At 41.9% G+C, this 15667-nt stretch overlaps 1 protein-coding gene across 1 annotated transcript in view; it reads left to right on the top strand.

The window, feature by feature from the left end:
• Positions 1-15667, top strand: part of tmtc2b (transmembrane O-mannosyltransferase targeting cadherins 2b) — a 92956-nt gene that overhangs the window by 28859 nt on the left and 48430 nt on the right. The window contains exon 2 of the mRNA XM_035665849.1: positions 12201-12777. Within this exon, the coding sequence (XP_035521742.1) occupies positions 12201-12777 (577 nt within the window). The remainder of the gene's footprint in view (positions 1-12200; positions 12778-15667) is intronic.

Raw genomic sequence — 15667 nt, 5'->3', positions numbered from 1 at the left:
TCTGGATACTAAACTAAAAACTTAATATATGTCCCTCTGTCTCCACGTCCACTAACATGTCTGACTTTGCCACCATAAATCTTTATATTCAAGGCTTATTAAGTTTCCTTTTTTTCTTTTTATCTGTAGAGTTGTGCTTTTTGATGTTTGACACACATGTCAGGGAGGTTTCTTTCTTCTCTCTTTCATTATATTGGAGGCTTTGCTAATTTAAAAAACTTCTGTCAAGGCCTGTAGCGATGGTACCACCCTGACACTTTATTAACATGAGGCATGTAGGATGGTAATGATGTAAATTTAATGAAATCCCCATCCTTCTTTGACTAGTATTTCATTGTAACCATTTTGAACTATGAAAGGGATGTCATTTTACGTACCTCATGAAATTATTCTCCAGTTTGCTCTGGTTTACCATGCGAATGGCATTGATTTGTTGGTGCTGCCACGCTGCCTGCACAGACCTGCAAGAATAAAGCGTAACATGCAGTCATTAATGCCGGTCCACTCAAGTATTAAGTCCTCTGCACTACATGGTCCTTTGTTGTTTTGCCGCTAACCAGGAATACAGTATGGGCTAACATCAAAGGCAAACAGCTACCTCTTGGGTAGCCTTCACAGAGGCCTAGAAAAAAGTCTTTTTTTCCCTGTTCCACTCATTCAGGTCACCATGCTGCCTGTAGTATTTGACACAGTTTTTGCAAAGTCCAAGTAAGATTTTGAGATATCAGTTGGTTGAAAAACTTCCATCTACAGAGCTGGGTTAGATTTTTTTCATAATGTCTTCTATAATATCTACCAACCCATGTACATTTTTCAACCCGCTTTACTTTGTTGCTCTCTGTAACATCAGATCTCAGTGATGCCAAGCTTTTATAACCCCTCATCAAAAAAATCCGAGCTTCCAAACCCCTGAGGCCAGTGTGCTGCCCTTATGTCCACTTTTGTAGGGCTTCTTACAATACAGACTTCATATTTCATACATTCCAGACAAAAATCACAAAAAATATAGCTGTATGGTCACTATTTCATCAACACCAAAGGCTATTTCTTAAATTCATCACAAGCCTGTGATTGAAATCGAGCAATTCTGTTGTGTGGAGTCACATGACCCATTTATGCCAGCCAATTAGGGACCAGAAAACAAGCAGCTGTCTGTTTAACAATCAGGGCTGCCCCCAGGACAGAGAAACTATAGATTGCTGTTGTGTTGCATGTTGATACATGCTCTCAGAAGACAAGACTCAGCCAAACACATTGATTACTGGCCACTTTATCCAATCAGCCGTGTTCAGTTCATCTCACAGTAATTCAAAGCTAATGTTACAGCCTCATCAACGTGTACAGTATGTCTGAATTTGTTATTTTGTTATTATTATTTGTTTTGTATCATGTATATGTGGCATTTTGTTCACCATTGCCTTTGTCGAACAAATGGTTTTAGAAAATCCAATGGTGCTGACTGTTGCAGTATGCTGTATCTTAGTTTGGAATTCAATTTAACCCGACAATGGGAACTGAGGAAAATTGCCTCTGAATGTTATTGACTCAGGCAAAGAGATTCAGTGGGGAAAGTCTTTTGTGCTGCAGTGACAGGAGTGACAATACAATAGGGAGAAGACATTAAGACACGGGAGGAAACATTACTGTTAATGGAGGAGGTTTTCCATTTCTGGCCATTTCAGCGCACAAAGGCCTATTATTATATGCATGTACGCTGAATTTGTAACAGGGAAATGTCTGATTTGCACAGCTTTTTTTTCATATTGGTGTTATAATATTTCTCCTTTGTGACTGTTGATTTTGTGGTTCAGCGGAGTAAGTAATCTGAATACCGTGTGCATACTCATTGTACAGTTTTGCATTTGCCTGAAATGGAGGGCAAAGAATTTGCATGCTGTAACAGAAAAGAGTGTGGTGTGACTATAGCAAGCAGGTGAAAAGCTTTTTAGCTATGATCTGAATGGAATTTCTGTCATATCAGTGTGTTTACTTACATGTGTTGATTTATGCATATAAGAGATTCTACACAAGTGGAAAACTAAGTGAGGAAATCCAAAGTCTGTAAAAAGCCCAGGCACTGGTTACAGAGGCGGTGTGGTTTGTGTGATTTGGTGGCAATAAAATTTCAAATGCGTAAATGAGCTCCTTCGCAAAAATGCAAATTGACACCATGTGGAAGACAAAGCATTTTAAAAACACGTAAGAGGCTATTTGGGTGCCTTTTGGACATGTTTATAGGTTTACAAGGCATTGCTGTCTCACGCAATGGTGAGATATTTAGGTTCCTTATGAAGCAGTCTTCAGGCCATGGAGATGGACCTTATGTAAAGTTTAGCTTTGCTCATTGTCTCTCTACGATTATATTCATCTGTTTCTCTCTGCTCAGAGTCTCTTTCAGTTGCACATTTAAACAGCGTTTAACCTACAGTATAGCTGATCTTTCATCTATTTTTGCAACATATCAGCATCAACCCCCTAAAGCCTAGTTTTCAGTTTCCAATTTAAGTTCAAATAAATATATATATATAATATAACTATCTGAAAGCAAGCAAAAGTTAATGAGCCGCCAGTATCAGCCATCAGAGGTACGTACGACAGTCAAGTGTGTCATAGAAAGACTCTGCTGATCCCTGAAGGAACACTAAACCCCCTGTCCCTCCATGTCAACACTGACAGCCTCAGCACACTCACGTGGCTGTCGATGGGGGTTCTCGATCTCTTTGTGAGTAGGTTACATGTGCCTTCAATTAGGGCCTGGAACTGGAGCCCAAATGGGAGAGTTTAAAAAAGCTGGGTTGAAAGCAGTGTGAGAACACTGGCCTGTTGTGATAGTATCTAATGAGTTCACTCAGAGCTGCATCCTTGCACGCTGCCATTTATTAATGTAATGATTCTTTGTGTATGTGTGTGTGTCCCAATTCACCAAATACGCTTTCATGCTGTGTTCTGGTTGCTGTCTTGTGGTGAGCCCGGAGAGACTGCAAGAAGCCTGTTTAAAGGTTTATATACAAAGCTAATGACAGTATGATCTGAGCAAAGAGCAAAGTAATCAATTTTTCTCTTTCTCCTGGATCCCATCTGCCTTCTTTCTCCTTTGCTGTTAGTGCCTTTGGCTGATTGGCTCTCTCATAGTTGTTTGTGTTTGATTGATTGCACGGGGCTTCAAGAAAATAGCCACTAATAACAACGCCTGCAGGAAGACCAGCTCCCTCAGTCCTCCTGCACTTAGGCAGCATCTTCATATTTAAACAGAACAGCCATATAGCCGTGAGGAGAACTGAGACAAGACACAGCTGTTTCAAATGCTGATGGTCGGGGCACTAAAGTTGTCTTCTCCTTTCTGCTCCACTGGCATTCTCAAAGGCTCTTCCTGCACCTAAGCCCCCATGCAATAAACATCAGTGAGCAGAGGCCTCCTCGTTGATGTGCCATGATTCAGGCTCATCCTTCAGGGCTGCTGTGCCTCGTAAAAGCCCCTCCATGCAAAAAGGTTTGGGAAAAAGAATGGCAAATGCTGGACAGACAATCCATTCACTCATTTGTTGCTTCTCTGCATGGACGTCTGAGCTCTGGCTTGCGCAGGATTTTTCCATCCCATTCTGCTGGTCCCCCTCCATCTGGTGTGGGTCTCACTGAACCCCTCCATGGGTCAACATCCTCCGAGCCCAAACCAGAATGCTGAAACGGCCTAGTGGTGGGCCAGGCCGGATGGGTATTGCACGCAATACGGTCCAGAGCCCAGAAAGAGTAGCCTTCCCTGCATTGATGACCCTCTCCACGTGAAAGAGAAGCACTCTAAACTGGAGAGGAGGAACAAATCAAACTAATTTATTACCACATGGCCGAAAAGGTCAGAGCGTGACAAAAGCCCTCCTGTTGTGAGGAGGAGTGCGGTGGAGTGGCCCCCCTCCAAACAGATCCTGGGTGACTACCGCAGCATTAGACATGGGTCAGGCTGAGGGGAAACATAGAGGTAGAACTAGTTTGAGAACAAAGACCATGTTCTTGTTTCTTGTTGTGCTGTGACGTTTATTTAATAAGAACCTGTTTGGTTAAATTTGCCACTTAAGTGTTAAATTGGCTAAATAGCGAAGAAGACACTGAGAAATTCGATTTTTCCATTTGGTGACCACTTCTGACCAATTCTACTAAATATAGACAGTATTTAGGCCATGTATAAAATACAGTTAAGTTCATTAGCATATTAATGTTTATAAGAAAGGTAGTGTTACTTTATAGTAATAGTCTTCACAAGTGATTATTTTTCTAGTTATCTGGCATTCTAATTTCATTTCATTTTCACTTTTATTCCAGGAAATATCAAAGGGTGATTTGTCAGCTTGTTCTCTTTTCTCTGAGTTTATATTTTTTGAAAATCATTTGTATGACTTTTTATTGGCTACAAAAGTGTGGCTCGAGGGACAGAAGGTTCCCACTTTTGCTCCAGAATGGAATATCTCAACAAATATTGGATAGATTGCCTAAAAAAGCCAGAACAAATATTGATGTTATCCTCAGGATTGAATTTACTTTGGTGACTTTTAATCTAGTGCCATAATCAGGTCAAAATGTTTATTTACCCAGAACTTTAGTGCTAATTAGCAAATACTGGCATGCTAACATGCCGAACTAACATGGCAAACCTGCTTAGTTTAAAATACCATTATGCCCAAATATAGCCTCACAGAGCTAGCCTTTTTTGAACGCACAGGTGCTTGTGCGTCAGTATGTGGCTCCAAATGAATTTCACCCTCAAGGAGGGAACCAACTCTTATGAAAACCATCTGAGCTGCAGCCATGGAAAGAACTTACCCCTGACTGCCCACCACACTTTCCCAACGAGGCAGTCAGCTGAAGATGGAGGCAGTGAAAGATTCAAAGCAACAGTTTCTGCTTGGACAGAAGAAAAGAGAAGAGTTAGTGCCTGAGAAAGAGAGGGTGTGTGTGTGTGTGNNNGGGTGACTCTTTGCTGTCTTGCCACAGCACTCCACATGCTGACAGATTTATTGGATACAATAATCAGAGTGTATATCACCGTGCTCTGCTGTGCAGAGGCAGCTCCTGTAATTGGCTCCTACACCTGGAATCGACTATAAACATCACATAACTTTACACTTTTGGAGATTTGTTTAGAACACTCCTGGTTTGGACAGTGGTCAGGATGCTTTTGTCACCTCAATTCTTGCTTCAACATGAAGAGAAGCAACATGAAGAGAAGCAACAAAATCCCCAGCCATGGCAAAATTAAACAAATTCTTCTACCTTAATGATGCATTCTGTTTTTATTTGTATTAACTGAGGTTGTTGAAATTAAGTTTTAGATTCTTCAGCCTACAAAATATTATAAGCTATTTTGAAGTCTAGTTGGTCAGAAAGTAATAGAGACAGACTTTCAGACAGCTTTATCAAGCAGGACAGTTGCCTTAAGGCCTCTGCTGGACATCAGAGGATTGAGCAGGCCTCATATGTGCCCCTGGCAACTTTAAACCATGGGATTCAGTTCTGGGCTGCCAGGATTCCTGCTCTCTCAGCCTGGTTGGCTGGATAGAAGTGTGGCTTACTGGTTGGTTGGTTTGCTGGCTGGTTAGCTGTGGGGATCAGCATTCAGGTCATGCCCTACTGTGCCCGCCCCATACAGGACAAAGGGCTAATCAGAGATGCTAAACAGCGGGCACGGGTATTCACCGAGCTAAAACACACTGCAGTGCTGGACGAGCCTGCCCTGCTCCAGACTCAGTGTCTCAGTGTCCCAGTGTTTGCTTGTCTGTTGTGCCATGAAATGGAGTGAGTGTGTATGATTGTGCCAGTGGAGCAATGCAAATACCCTCCCTGAAGAGAAGACCTATTTCCCTCAGTTAGGGAATACTGCTGGGTGAATTGGACACAGGGTTTCATGTTGAACTTTTTGATCCTTTTTAGTGCGCCTTTTGTGAGATCTCTGGGTGTGCACTTTATATGCATGCAGGTTTGCAATATGATTAAGAATGTTACAAAAACCTATACTATACTTGCAGCAATGCTTGAGGCAATGGATCCTGTATATATACTGTATATCTATCTTATTGTGAGGTGTATTTTTCTTGATTGAATGGATAAGATGCAACTTGAAGGAATACAATTTGACAGAACATGACAAGAAATGAAAGACGAAAGTGGTTATTGTACACCTAAAAAGTTAGCGTATATAATGCAGTAGAGACACAAACTAACAAGTGTAAGAATATTGAAGGTAAGAATTGTTCAGTAGGAGCAGATTCCTCTAGTCCTAATTACCGTAGTCCCTGACCTTTATCCTGATTGTCCGTTGGCACTATCTCACCCATCCTTGCTCTCCTGCCTTTCATGAATTACAATGATGGTAGGAGGAATCAGGTGTCCACAGCCAGGAATAATAGTGATTAGTAACAGCTTAATTTGCTCTCAGGAACGGTGAAAAAAAGACAGTACTGCAAATTAAATTAAAATAACCAATTTTTCTTTTCCTGTAAATTAATGCAGTATTGGTTATTTTGATGCGAAAATGTGAAAGTGAAAGTTCTCACTCAAATACTGTGATCTATTTTTTCAGCCCAAACAACAAAAAAATTTGCCTGAAACTAAAAATTTGGTTTAAAAAAAGGCTCTTCAGTGCTCCCTGAGGCTGTTTTCTTTTTATTAAGGGTTTTTATTATAGGCTTACTAATCGCATATGTCAAATGGGAGAAAGCAGCCATTCATTCTTGACAAAAGGGATTTTACGGTGCCTTCAGTGGTGGTGTGTTGGCTACAGTGAGCTCCCCCACATTTGCTTTCTCCGTTTGTCCTCTCTAGGCTTCCTCATCTTTCATTCACTGCGCTGCCCTCTTGTTAAAGCTTAAATATCATTCAACAACATTCAGTGACACTTTGATACTGAAGTTATTAATTACATTTTAGCCTGAAGATATGGAGAGTTCTGAATGCAAGCCAAAACAAATTTGGACTTTTTCTCCGTGCTGAATGGGACCCAGGTGCTTTTTTTTCTCCCTGGCTGAGCTAGTCTTAAAATGTTAATGCTTGATTACATTTATCTTGTTTGGTGTTTATAGCCAGTGGCTTGCGGGTATCATCCATATCCCTGTGTTTTAAGAAGCTGTGTGTAACAATGCCCCAAAATAGCAATTTTCCCCCTCTCATTTGGCAAATTATCCCACCTCCCTAATCTTTATGCATTTCATCTCCATCACTGTCTATATTAATAATTGATGTATTCAAATGAGGTTTTGGAGAGTTGGATTGCTTTTTGGATGCCACTGAATATATTAATCACAGCACCCTAAAGGCACAAAATAGGACGTTATTTATCTTTCATTTCATAAAGAGATTTGAGAGCAGAAATATGTTATATGTTAAATAGTCTGAATTGAAATTATGTTGTCAAGGCATTTTTAATAGTTTTTCTTGGTTATACAGCATTTTAGGAAAGAGAACAAATTGAATACTATTGGCCATAGGAAAATACTTATTTTATATATTAGGTAGCATAAGTGCAGTGGAGGTATGTCGTTAATGACCTGCTAGCATGCCCATGGGAAGAAACATTAGACAAAAGAGCCTGCCGGAAACAGCACTGAGCGGGCTACCCCGGTGTCTCTGTGGGCAGTCTAAAAATACCACTGTGCCTCTTTCAGATATTGAAGCTGGGTGATGACATATAGTTGGCAGACCTTCGATCACTTTCCCCAAAATCCCACCAGAGTTCATTTTCTTTTCACATGCTGTCACAAATGGAAATCTTTATATGACTTGTATTTTAAAGGGCTGACTTTCTCTTCAGTGGTTCGATATCTAAACTGGGCACTAGTTTGTCTGTACTTTTGTCACCCGCTGTGGAATCAGTATGACTATCATTAAGTGGTTTCCTCTTGTCATCTTTTGTTCATCTGTGACTGGATTTTTTTATTATTTCTTTTAAGGATCTTAAGGCATAATTTGTCTTGTTATTCTTTTAAAAAAACAATTGGCTTACGATTGATATTTAATTGTTTGCTTGTTCCTCCAAGTGTGCTCTGGTGAAACCCCATGCACAGAATTTGAGAGAATTATGCTTTCCTTTCTTTTGTGATAGAGATATATTTTTACACTTCTGTTTTTGTACAGATTAATGTAGTGTGCTAATTAGTGAGCTTTAGGTATGCCGCTTTTCTTATATGAACCATGCTAACTGTTTCCCCCTGTTTCAAGAGTCTATGCTAAGCTAAGGTAAGGTTCATATTCATATTGAGCCGACAGACCCTGAGAGTGGTATTGATCTTCTCATTTAACTCTTTCTAAAGGAGGTCCAATGTGTAGCATTTAGTGGTATCTAACAGTGTAGTTACAGACTACGACCCCCTCGCCTCACCCTCCCGCTCCAAGCGTTGATGTGTTAATTTAACTTTAGCTTACATTGTCTTGTATTCTCAAACAAGGATCTCAAATAGGAGATTGCTATGAATGCTATAAAAAGAGGAACAATGGGGTCATTTGTTTACATGTCAAATGTCCTTGTCCAGATATTTTCAGCCACACAAAGTGTCTCTCACTTTGAAATGAAGCTTTGTCCCTGTGTGATTTACAGACAGATGACCAGCATATGCATTCTTTGGTGAGAATAGTTTACCTTTTTTTTTATGTACGGTCCTTCAGGCTTTGGAGGGTTTTTACAAAGGTTTTATTCTGGTCATACAGCTCTTTTTTCACTCAAAGCTTCATCTCAAATTCATTGAGTAGTTGTAAAGGGAAAAACCTGATGACATGTCCTTGGTTTTCAATCTCCTTTCTAATATCCAGTCTCATCTCCTGCGTGTGCGCCCACTGCTTAGACTGCATGGAAAAGCCAATCAATCTTCAATTTTAGATAGCCTCTTTGTGTGGGATCCTGTATTCACTGAGCCTGCCTATTTTTCTCCACCTTGCTGGTGCATTCACATTATGAGTGAAACTGTTCCAGGGGAAAAGAGGTTAGCTCTCACATGATTATTTCTCAGCTAAGGAGATAAGGAGATAGCAGGAGCATTTTTCATGGAAATGCTTTTGAACTCAGCAGAAAGGGTTTGGGGTACGCCCATGTAGGAAATTGTTTTACTCTGAGTTTATAATTACATGGTCAGCAATTGTCGTTGGTTAGACGCTTTTTATGCAAATGATACATTTATGCAAATGTAAAATAGCATAGACTAAAATCATCAGACAAGAGCCTTGTCTGATGGTTTTAGTCTAAATGAAAAACTAATAATTTGTTCATGAATAAGAAATCATTTAGACATTTAGACAAACTGGGAATAGTCTCTGCATGGTAGAGGAAATTAGCTATTTACATAGTCCTGTCTGTGCTTTCTGAAGTGGTGTTGGAGTGAAAGTGATCTTTTTGTGAAGCTGTGAGGAGAGTTAGTCAGGCCTTTGATATGAGCCACAGCGGTATCACACGTCTTTGTTTTGGTAAAGTCATGTAACACTTTCAAAAATATTGAGTTGAGGAAATGCTGTTAACATTTCTTTGGTCCCTGGGTTCACCCCAGTTATTCCAATTAGTGTTATTGTGTACAGTGTAATGCATCGGCACAGAAAGCTTACATAGCATTATCCGTACTGTATTTACATAAGTAAACGAGCATTTACTTAAATAATCAAAGACTTTGCTCACATAATAAATTCCAAACAAGGACAAAACTTAAGTTTCTGACTTCACCCCCTGTTTCAGTCTGCAGTGTGACTAGCAAACAGATTGAGGCACATGATCGAGAGCCAGACAAGTTGTTGAAGAATTGAGGTCAGCAGCAAGAAGTAGATGCTCGAGACAGAGTAATGGGAGGTAGAAAAGTTTTTCAGGGGCTTCTCCTGTTAGGGGCCACATGATTCCTCCGTTCCTCTGGGAGTCGGCGTACAGGCTCGCGGTTGGGCGAGGAATGTGCTCCCGGCTGGAAAAGGTTTGCAGTGCACGGAGAGGTCCTCCCTGCCGCCAGCTCTACTGAGAAAAAGGCCCGGCCAGCCGCAGAAACTCAATCTACCTCTCCAGCTGGCCTCTTCCCTTGTAGAAGGTCTGATGATGGGGTCTGAAGACCTTCACTGGATTAATGATTTGTCATAGATTGGGAAGACTGACCATGACTAGTTGGACTGTGATGCAAATGTGTAAAATCAGATGTGGGTGTATCCCATTCATCCGCTCAGAGTAGTTGTTACAGAGTGGGTTAAGAGGTTACACCCCCGTCTGTCTCTGCGTTCCTCGATTCTCTGCTTGTCAACCACAGTACGCTAGGTGCTTGCCTGCCTCTGTGACATAAAAGCAGGAGACTCAGGAAGCCAAGGCTGTAAACGCAGTGGGCTTTTGAGTGACTGGCACTGGCTTTTGTCTGTGCTGTGCTGCCAGAAAAATCTGGTGTGGTTTGAGGCAATATATAATGTATCTGGCCCCACTGGCTCCACCACTCTGTGCAATGGAAAAAGAGCACACTTGTCTCCAAAATGGCTTTGAGATGTAATTGAACCATAATGCCTCTTATGTGAGCATCTTGCGGTGGAATGAAGATCTCACTTGACAAATGGGCCAGAGAAAATAAACTGGCATATCTGAGTCATGAAGTGGAGAACTGGGCTACCGACTCTTAAGCCTGCTGGTGGAGGGTGGAGCTTCCGTCGGCCTGACTAGAGAGGCTAGAGAAACCCAATCATCTGTGCGCTGACATCCAAGGCATTTCTATTATATCCCAGCTGAATATTTGTATGGCCCTTCCAACCTCCTGAGGCCAGGTAGTATTTATTTCCCTTAGATCCACCATAAGATGAGCTATGTGTGCCCCCCCTTCTCAGAGAGAGCCAATTCATTTTGTGATTTGATGAATGCTGCAATCCCCACTGCACCCCACCAAACTCCCCATGAGCTTTCTGGTACTGAGAGGTGTCAGCTGCCAAAGTAAAGTGTTATTCTTAAGACCTTCAGAACAGCAGAGGAAGCTGTTTATTACTCTTAAGTTGACTGCTTTTCTGGTTTGTTCATTTTCCTCACATATTTATTCACAGATAAAAAAGAATAATTTACTTCTTTTCTGGTATTGTCTCTGTCTCCCTCCCACCTTTTCTCCACCCATCTCTCTTTGAACAAATTGAGTGCGTTAATTGTGGCTGCCGTGAGGACACATTACAACCCGGTGTGCTTGGCTTGTTATCACTAACATGTCCCATCTATCACGCCTTTAATTACAACACCTCTGTTGTGCTATTGCCAACCGGGTTCTCCCTGCAGAGGCTCATTCTGTTGCCTTCAAATCATCAGCATTACCATATCCCAGTGAAAGCAGCAGAGGCTCTCTCAGACATCTCGTAACCTGGCAGAAATGATTGGAAAAACATTTAACACTCCTGAAGAGAGAAACGTGCCTTCCTTTTTTTCCTCTCTTGACCCCTGCTGGCTGCCCCTCCCGCCCCCGCCCCCAGCCACTGACACACACAGCTTGTGGCTGATGTTGCATCATTAGGTTAGGTCACGCAGGTTCATCCCTGATTGAGGGGAAGTCAAACTGGCCCCTTACTTAGTGGCCTGCCTGCCAAGACAGGCTAAAAGTACACATTTGGTGTTTACAAATGTCCTTAAGCATGGACATGACACTCCATTTTACACCACTGCTGCATCGTCCCCTGCACTGAGCTGCCATGTCGATCGTCACCACAGGTCGCCTTCTCTCCGAGCTGCATTTTGCCAACATGGCGTTCCCCTACTGCGTGCCAGTGTTTGATTGTGGTAAAGGGTGTGGCGTTCTTGCTTAATCCCCAGTCCACAGCTGTAAGAGCTGTGGCTGTGGTGGCAGAGCTGCCCAGAGCTTCAAGCTCACCCTCTGATTTTCTGTTTGTGAATGCCACATGACCACACTCTCAGGGTGAAGCTGTAAGCAAATGCAAAGTTTTATTTCGTAGCAACCTATATTTTCTGCTTAGTGCGCACTGGTAAAGAATAGCTGAGCATCCTCCTCAGAAAATCTGCAGTGTACTGTGCCATAAACACTGTGTCTGATGGAGCACTTTTTATTGAATGTAGCAGGGCTGTAAAGTGGTCAGGCAGGAGGCAGTTCGACTTTAATTGAACAGACAGAAATGTCAGCATTCAATGCTACATCAAATATACATTTTATCTGTACACCTACAGTATACATCATGTTTTCTGTACCCAGAAGTCCTCCTCTAATCTTTTCATTTTCTCGTTACAGCCGTGCAATCAAGACTAATCAGGACCTGCTTCCAGAGACCCCCTGGACAAACATCTTCTATGATGACTTCTGGGGCACCTTACTCACGCACAGTGGCAGCCATAAGTCTTACCGGCCCCTCTGCACCCTCTCCTTCCGCCTCAACCACGCTGTGGGTGGGCTGGAGCCTTGGGGTTACCACCTGGTTAATGTGGCCGTCCACGGTGCTGTGACAGGCCTGTTTACCTCCCTAGCTCGCCTGCTGCTTGGAGGAGGCCTGTGGAGCCTGCTGGCCGGCCTGCTCTTCGCTTCTCATCCCATCCACACCGAGGCGGTGGCGGGCGTCGTCGGACGGGCTGATGAAGGTGCCGCCCTGTTCTTCTTGCTGTCCCTGCTGTGCTACATACGTCACTGTAAGCTGCGGGGCCAGGCTGGGCCCTGGCGGCTCATGGCCTGGTTCTTGGGCAGCCTGATCTGTGCTGCATGCAGCATGCTGTGGAAGGAGCTCGGAGTGACCGTCCTGGCTATATCGGCGCTGTATGACGTCTGCGTTTTCCACAGGCTCAAATTGCGACAGGTCATCATGCTCCTCTACAAGGTAAACAGTTTGTTCTCACCCCGTGGTGCTACTTTTTGTATCTGATTTCCTGCACCCGCTCCCTGACTCGCAAGAATCTGGCAAACAGCAGTGGAAAGTTGATATAGGTATGTGTTGCCTGTGTGTGCACTATATGTGTGTGTTTTGTTTGCTTTTCATCACAATGTGATTTAAAAAACATTTGCCAATGTATGCACAGCTGTGTCATTCAGGCCAGATTGTTGTGCTTTCCATTAAATGCAAGGAAACACACATGTTGGGAAAGGAAAGCAAACAGAATATTTTTTTCTGCGTCCTTGCAGAAGGCACAAAAAATTAGGTTTTACAGCCCATACCCGTGTATATTTATGAATGCATGTATGGGTGATCTGAGATGAATGTAACTGATGAGAATGATGAATATTGTTATGGTAATGAAGAATCATTATAGTAATCAGTAGGAGGGAGTTTTACCACTTAAATTTTAATTATTATTACCATTACCCTGTTCAGCCTCTGGAATAAACTAAAATAAAATTATTGTAATGCCCAAAACCCACACAAAACTGGTTCGTTACACATTTTATGTCCTGACTGTTTGAATCCAAATTTGTCTCTTCATGTGGCTCCACCTTAAACAGTCACATACATTGTTTTCTTCTCTCGGGAGAAACTAAATCCTAAATATCTAAATTAAGAACCAATTTAACCAATAAGAAGTCAGTTAAACCAAACCAAATGTGAGAGTGAATAGCTAATTACTCCTAGGTCCATTAGTGTTAATTATTTTAAAATGGATGATGTCTTTATGAAACCTAATGATGAAGCTGTTTGCCACATGTTGCACATGAATACCGAACAAGTGTGTCTGGAGTTTTCCTCCCTATATGTGTGTTTTATGAGGTTGTGTGTGTGTGTGTCACCTATGTTTGCTTGTATATTTACGTCACACACGGCGAGAGAAAGAAAGAGAAGAAGATGAAAACATAGCTGAGATAAAAAAGGATGGCCATTTTATATGTTCTTGTCGCTTTTGAACCATTCAGCCATTAGGTAGCCTTTTCCCCAACAGCTCCTGTCAGAAGTATTTACAGTTTGCTGTCTAGTCAATGTGACATTCGTGACTCTCTACCCATCATAAAAAATTCAGCAAGACATGTGCGCAAACGTGACAAAAGGGCTCCAGAGCAGCCAATGAGAGGGTGGCTATCCGGCATGCCCCAGCAAAAAAGAAACACTTGTTATGTGGCAAGGAAGGACAGAGGTGAGCAAGAACAAAGACATAAACTAGGAGAGAAATTAAAGAGAGAAAATGGTTAATTGGAGAGTAAATCTAGCCTCTCCCTTTTATTGCTTAGCATAGTGTGGAAGTGAAGAGTGAGGGCCTCTGCTGCCGTCTTCTATATGCTGTCCTCTCATGATTTAAGCCTTATCTGACTCCGTGTCCTCTGGAGTATGGCCCATCCATTGCCGCAGTCAGACAGGCCTTCTAATGGCTTGTCAGGCATGGCTAGACTAGAGAGGAAACAGGGCCAAAGGGGCTGAAGGAGATGATGCCTCATAGCTGACAGTTTTTCAACTTTTTGACTGAAAATCCACAAAGCCTGTGGATCCAATTGTCTTTGGGAAAAAAAATGGACTGGCAGCTAGTTACACTTCTGTCATGGAGCGAGCCCTACAGATTTCTTTCATGGTTTGCCATGGTGGTTAACTAACTTGGCGGGCTTCTCCAGGGGCAGATGTGTTACTGCTACAGCACGGCACATCCAGTGTAGCTTAGCAATTCGAGAGTTCTTTGTTTCCAAGGTTGATAAGGGTAAAAATATTATTTCTTTTCAGTCGTGAGAATAATAAATTAGTGCACATTTCATACATAAATTTTATCTAAAGTGCTTTTACATAAAATCGGGGTAAAAATGTTTCAAATATTTAGATTTAGAAGATTATACATTTGCTAATAATTTTAAATACAATGAAACAGAGTACAGAGTAAAATATTTGAGTAAAATAAGTGAAGCAACAAGAAACAACATAAAAGCATTCCAAAGTCTTGTAAAATAGTAATAAAATATTAAAATTGATTCTAAAAGAGACAGGGTGCTAGTACAGTTGCTAAAATGGGTGTGATGTGCTCTTTTTTTACTCGTTTCGGTTGAGGCTCTGGCAGCTTCTTTTGTACATGCTGAAATCTATTCATTGTCTTGGGTTATCCAGTTAAAACAACATAATACTAGTCTAAAGACAAACTAACACACTGGATAGAATCTGAACAGAGAAATCCCTTTTTTGCAGCAAAGGGGAAGAGTGAGGTTACAGCTCGCTAACAGCGGGTTTCTTTGTATTGAAGAGGCAAATAAGGAGTCCATGAGTTGTCAGGCGTTTTATCGAAAACCCTGCAAAACAACTAACTGTTTCATTCTGTTGAGAGAAGCCTAACGTGCAACTTTGAGCTGACAATTGTCATTATCGTAGCGTGTCATTTAGTCGCACCACAGACAACATAAAAGGAAGCACAGAGAACTGTCATCATCTTTTCAACCACGTTAACTTGGGAGGTTTCTTTCATACAGTCTGCCTGTAATGTAATATGCTGCTCTATGATCGTAGATTCATATGTGTGAGTATTGTGACCTGATCTGTTATTCTCATGGAAAACAGTCTACTACAGCAGCGTGTTCATTCGTCTCTCTCCGTCTCTGTGGAAAGAGGCAGCCACTTTGACGGATGATAAGCAAAGGGAGTTATTCCTCAGGGCGAGTTGAGCCTCCAACCAACTGCCTGCATGCACATTAGTTGTGTACAGAGCTGAAAATGATCACAGTGAAGATAAATACAGTTCCCTCCCTCAAGTTAGGGCTTGAGATTTATCAGGTGCTGAAAACCTGGTTGCTAACTCCCCAAACTGAAGAAT

This window comes from Morone saxatilis, unplaced genomic scaffold (genome assembly GCF_004916995.1).
Source record: "Morone saxatilis isolate NCDOM2014 unplaced genomic scaffold, NCSU_SB_2.0 Contig2, whole genome shotgun sequence".
In the NCBI taxonomy this organism is placed as follows: domain Eukaryota; kingdom Metazoa; phylum Chordata; class Actinopteri; family Moronidae; genus Morone; species Morone saxatilis.
The sequence above is the reverse complement of the archived record's forward strand: the minus strand, read 5'-3'. Positions and strand labels throughout refer to the sequence as shown.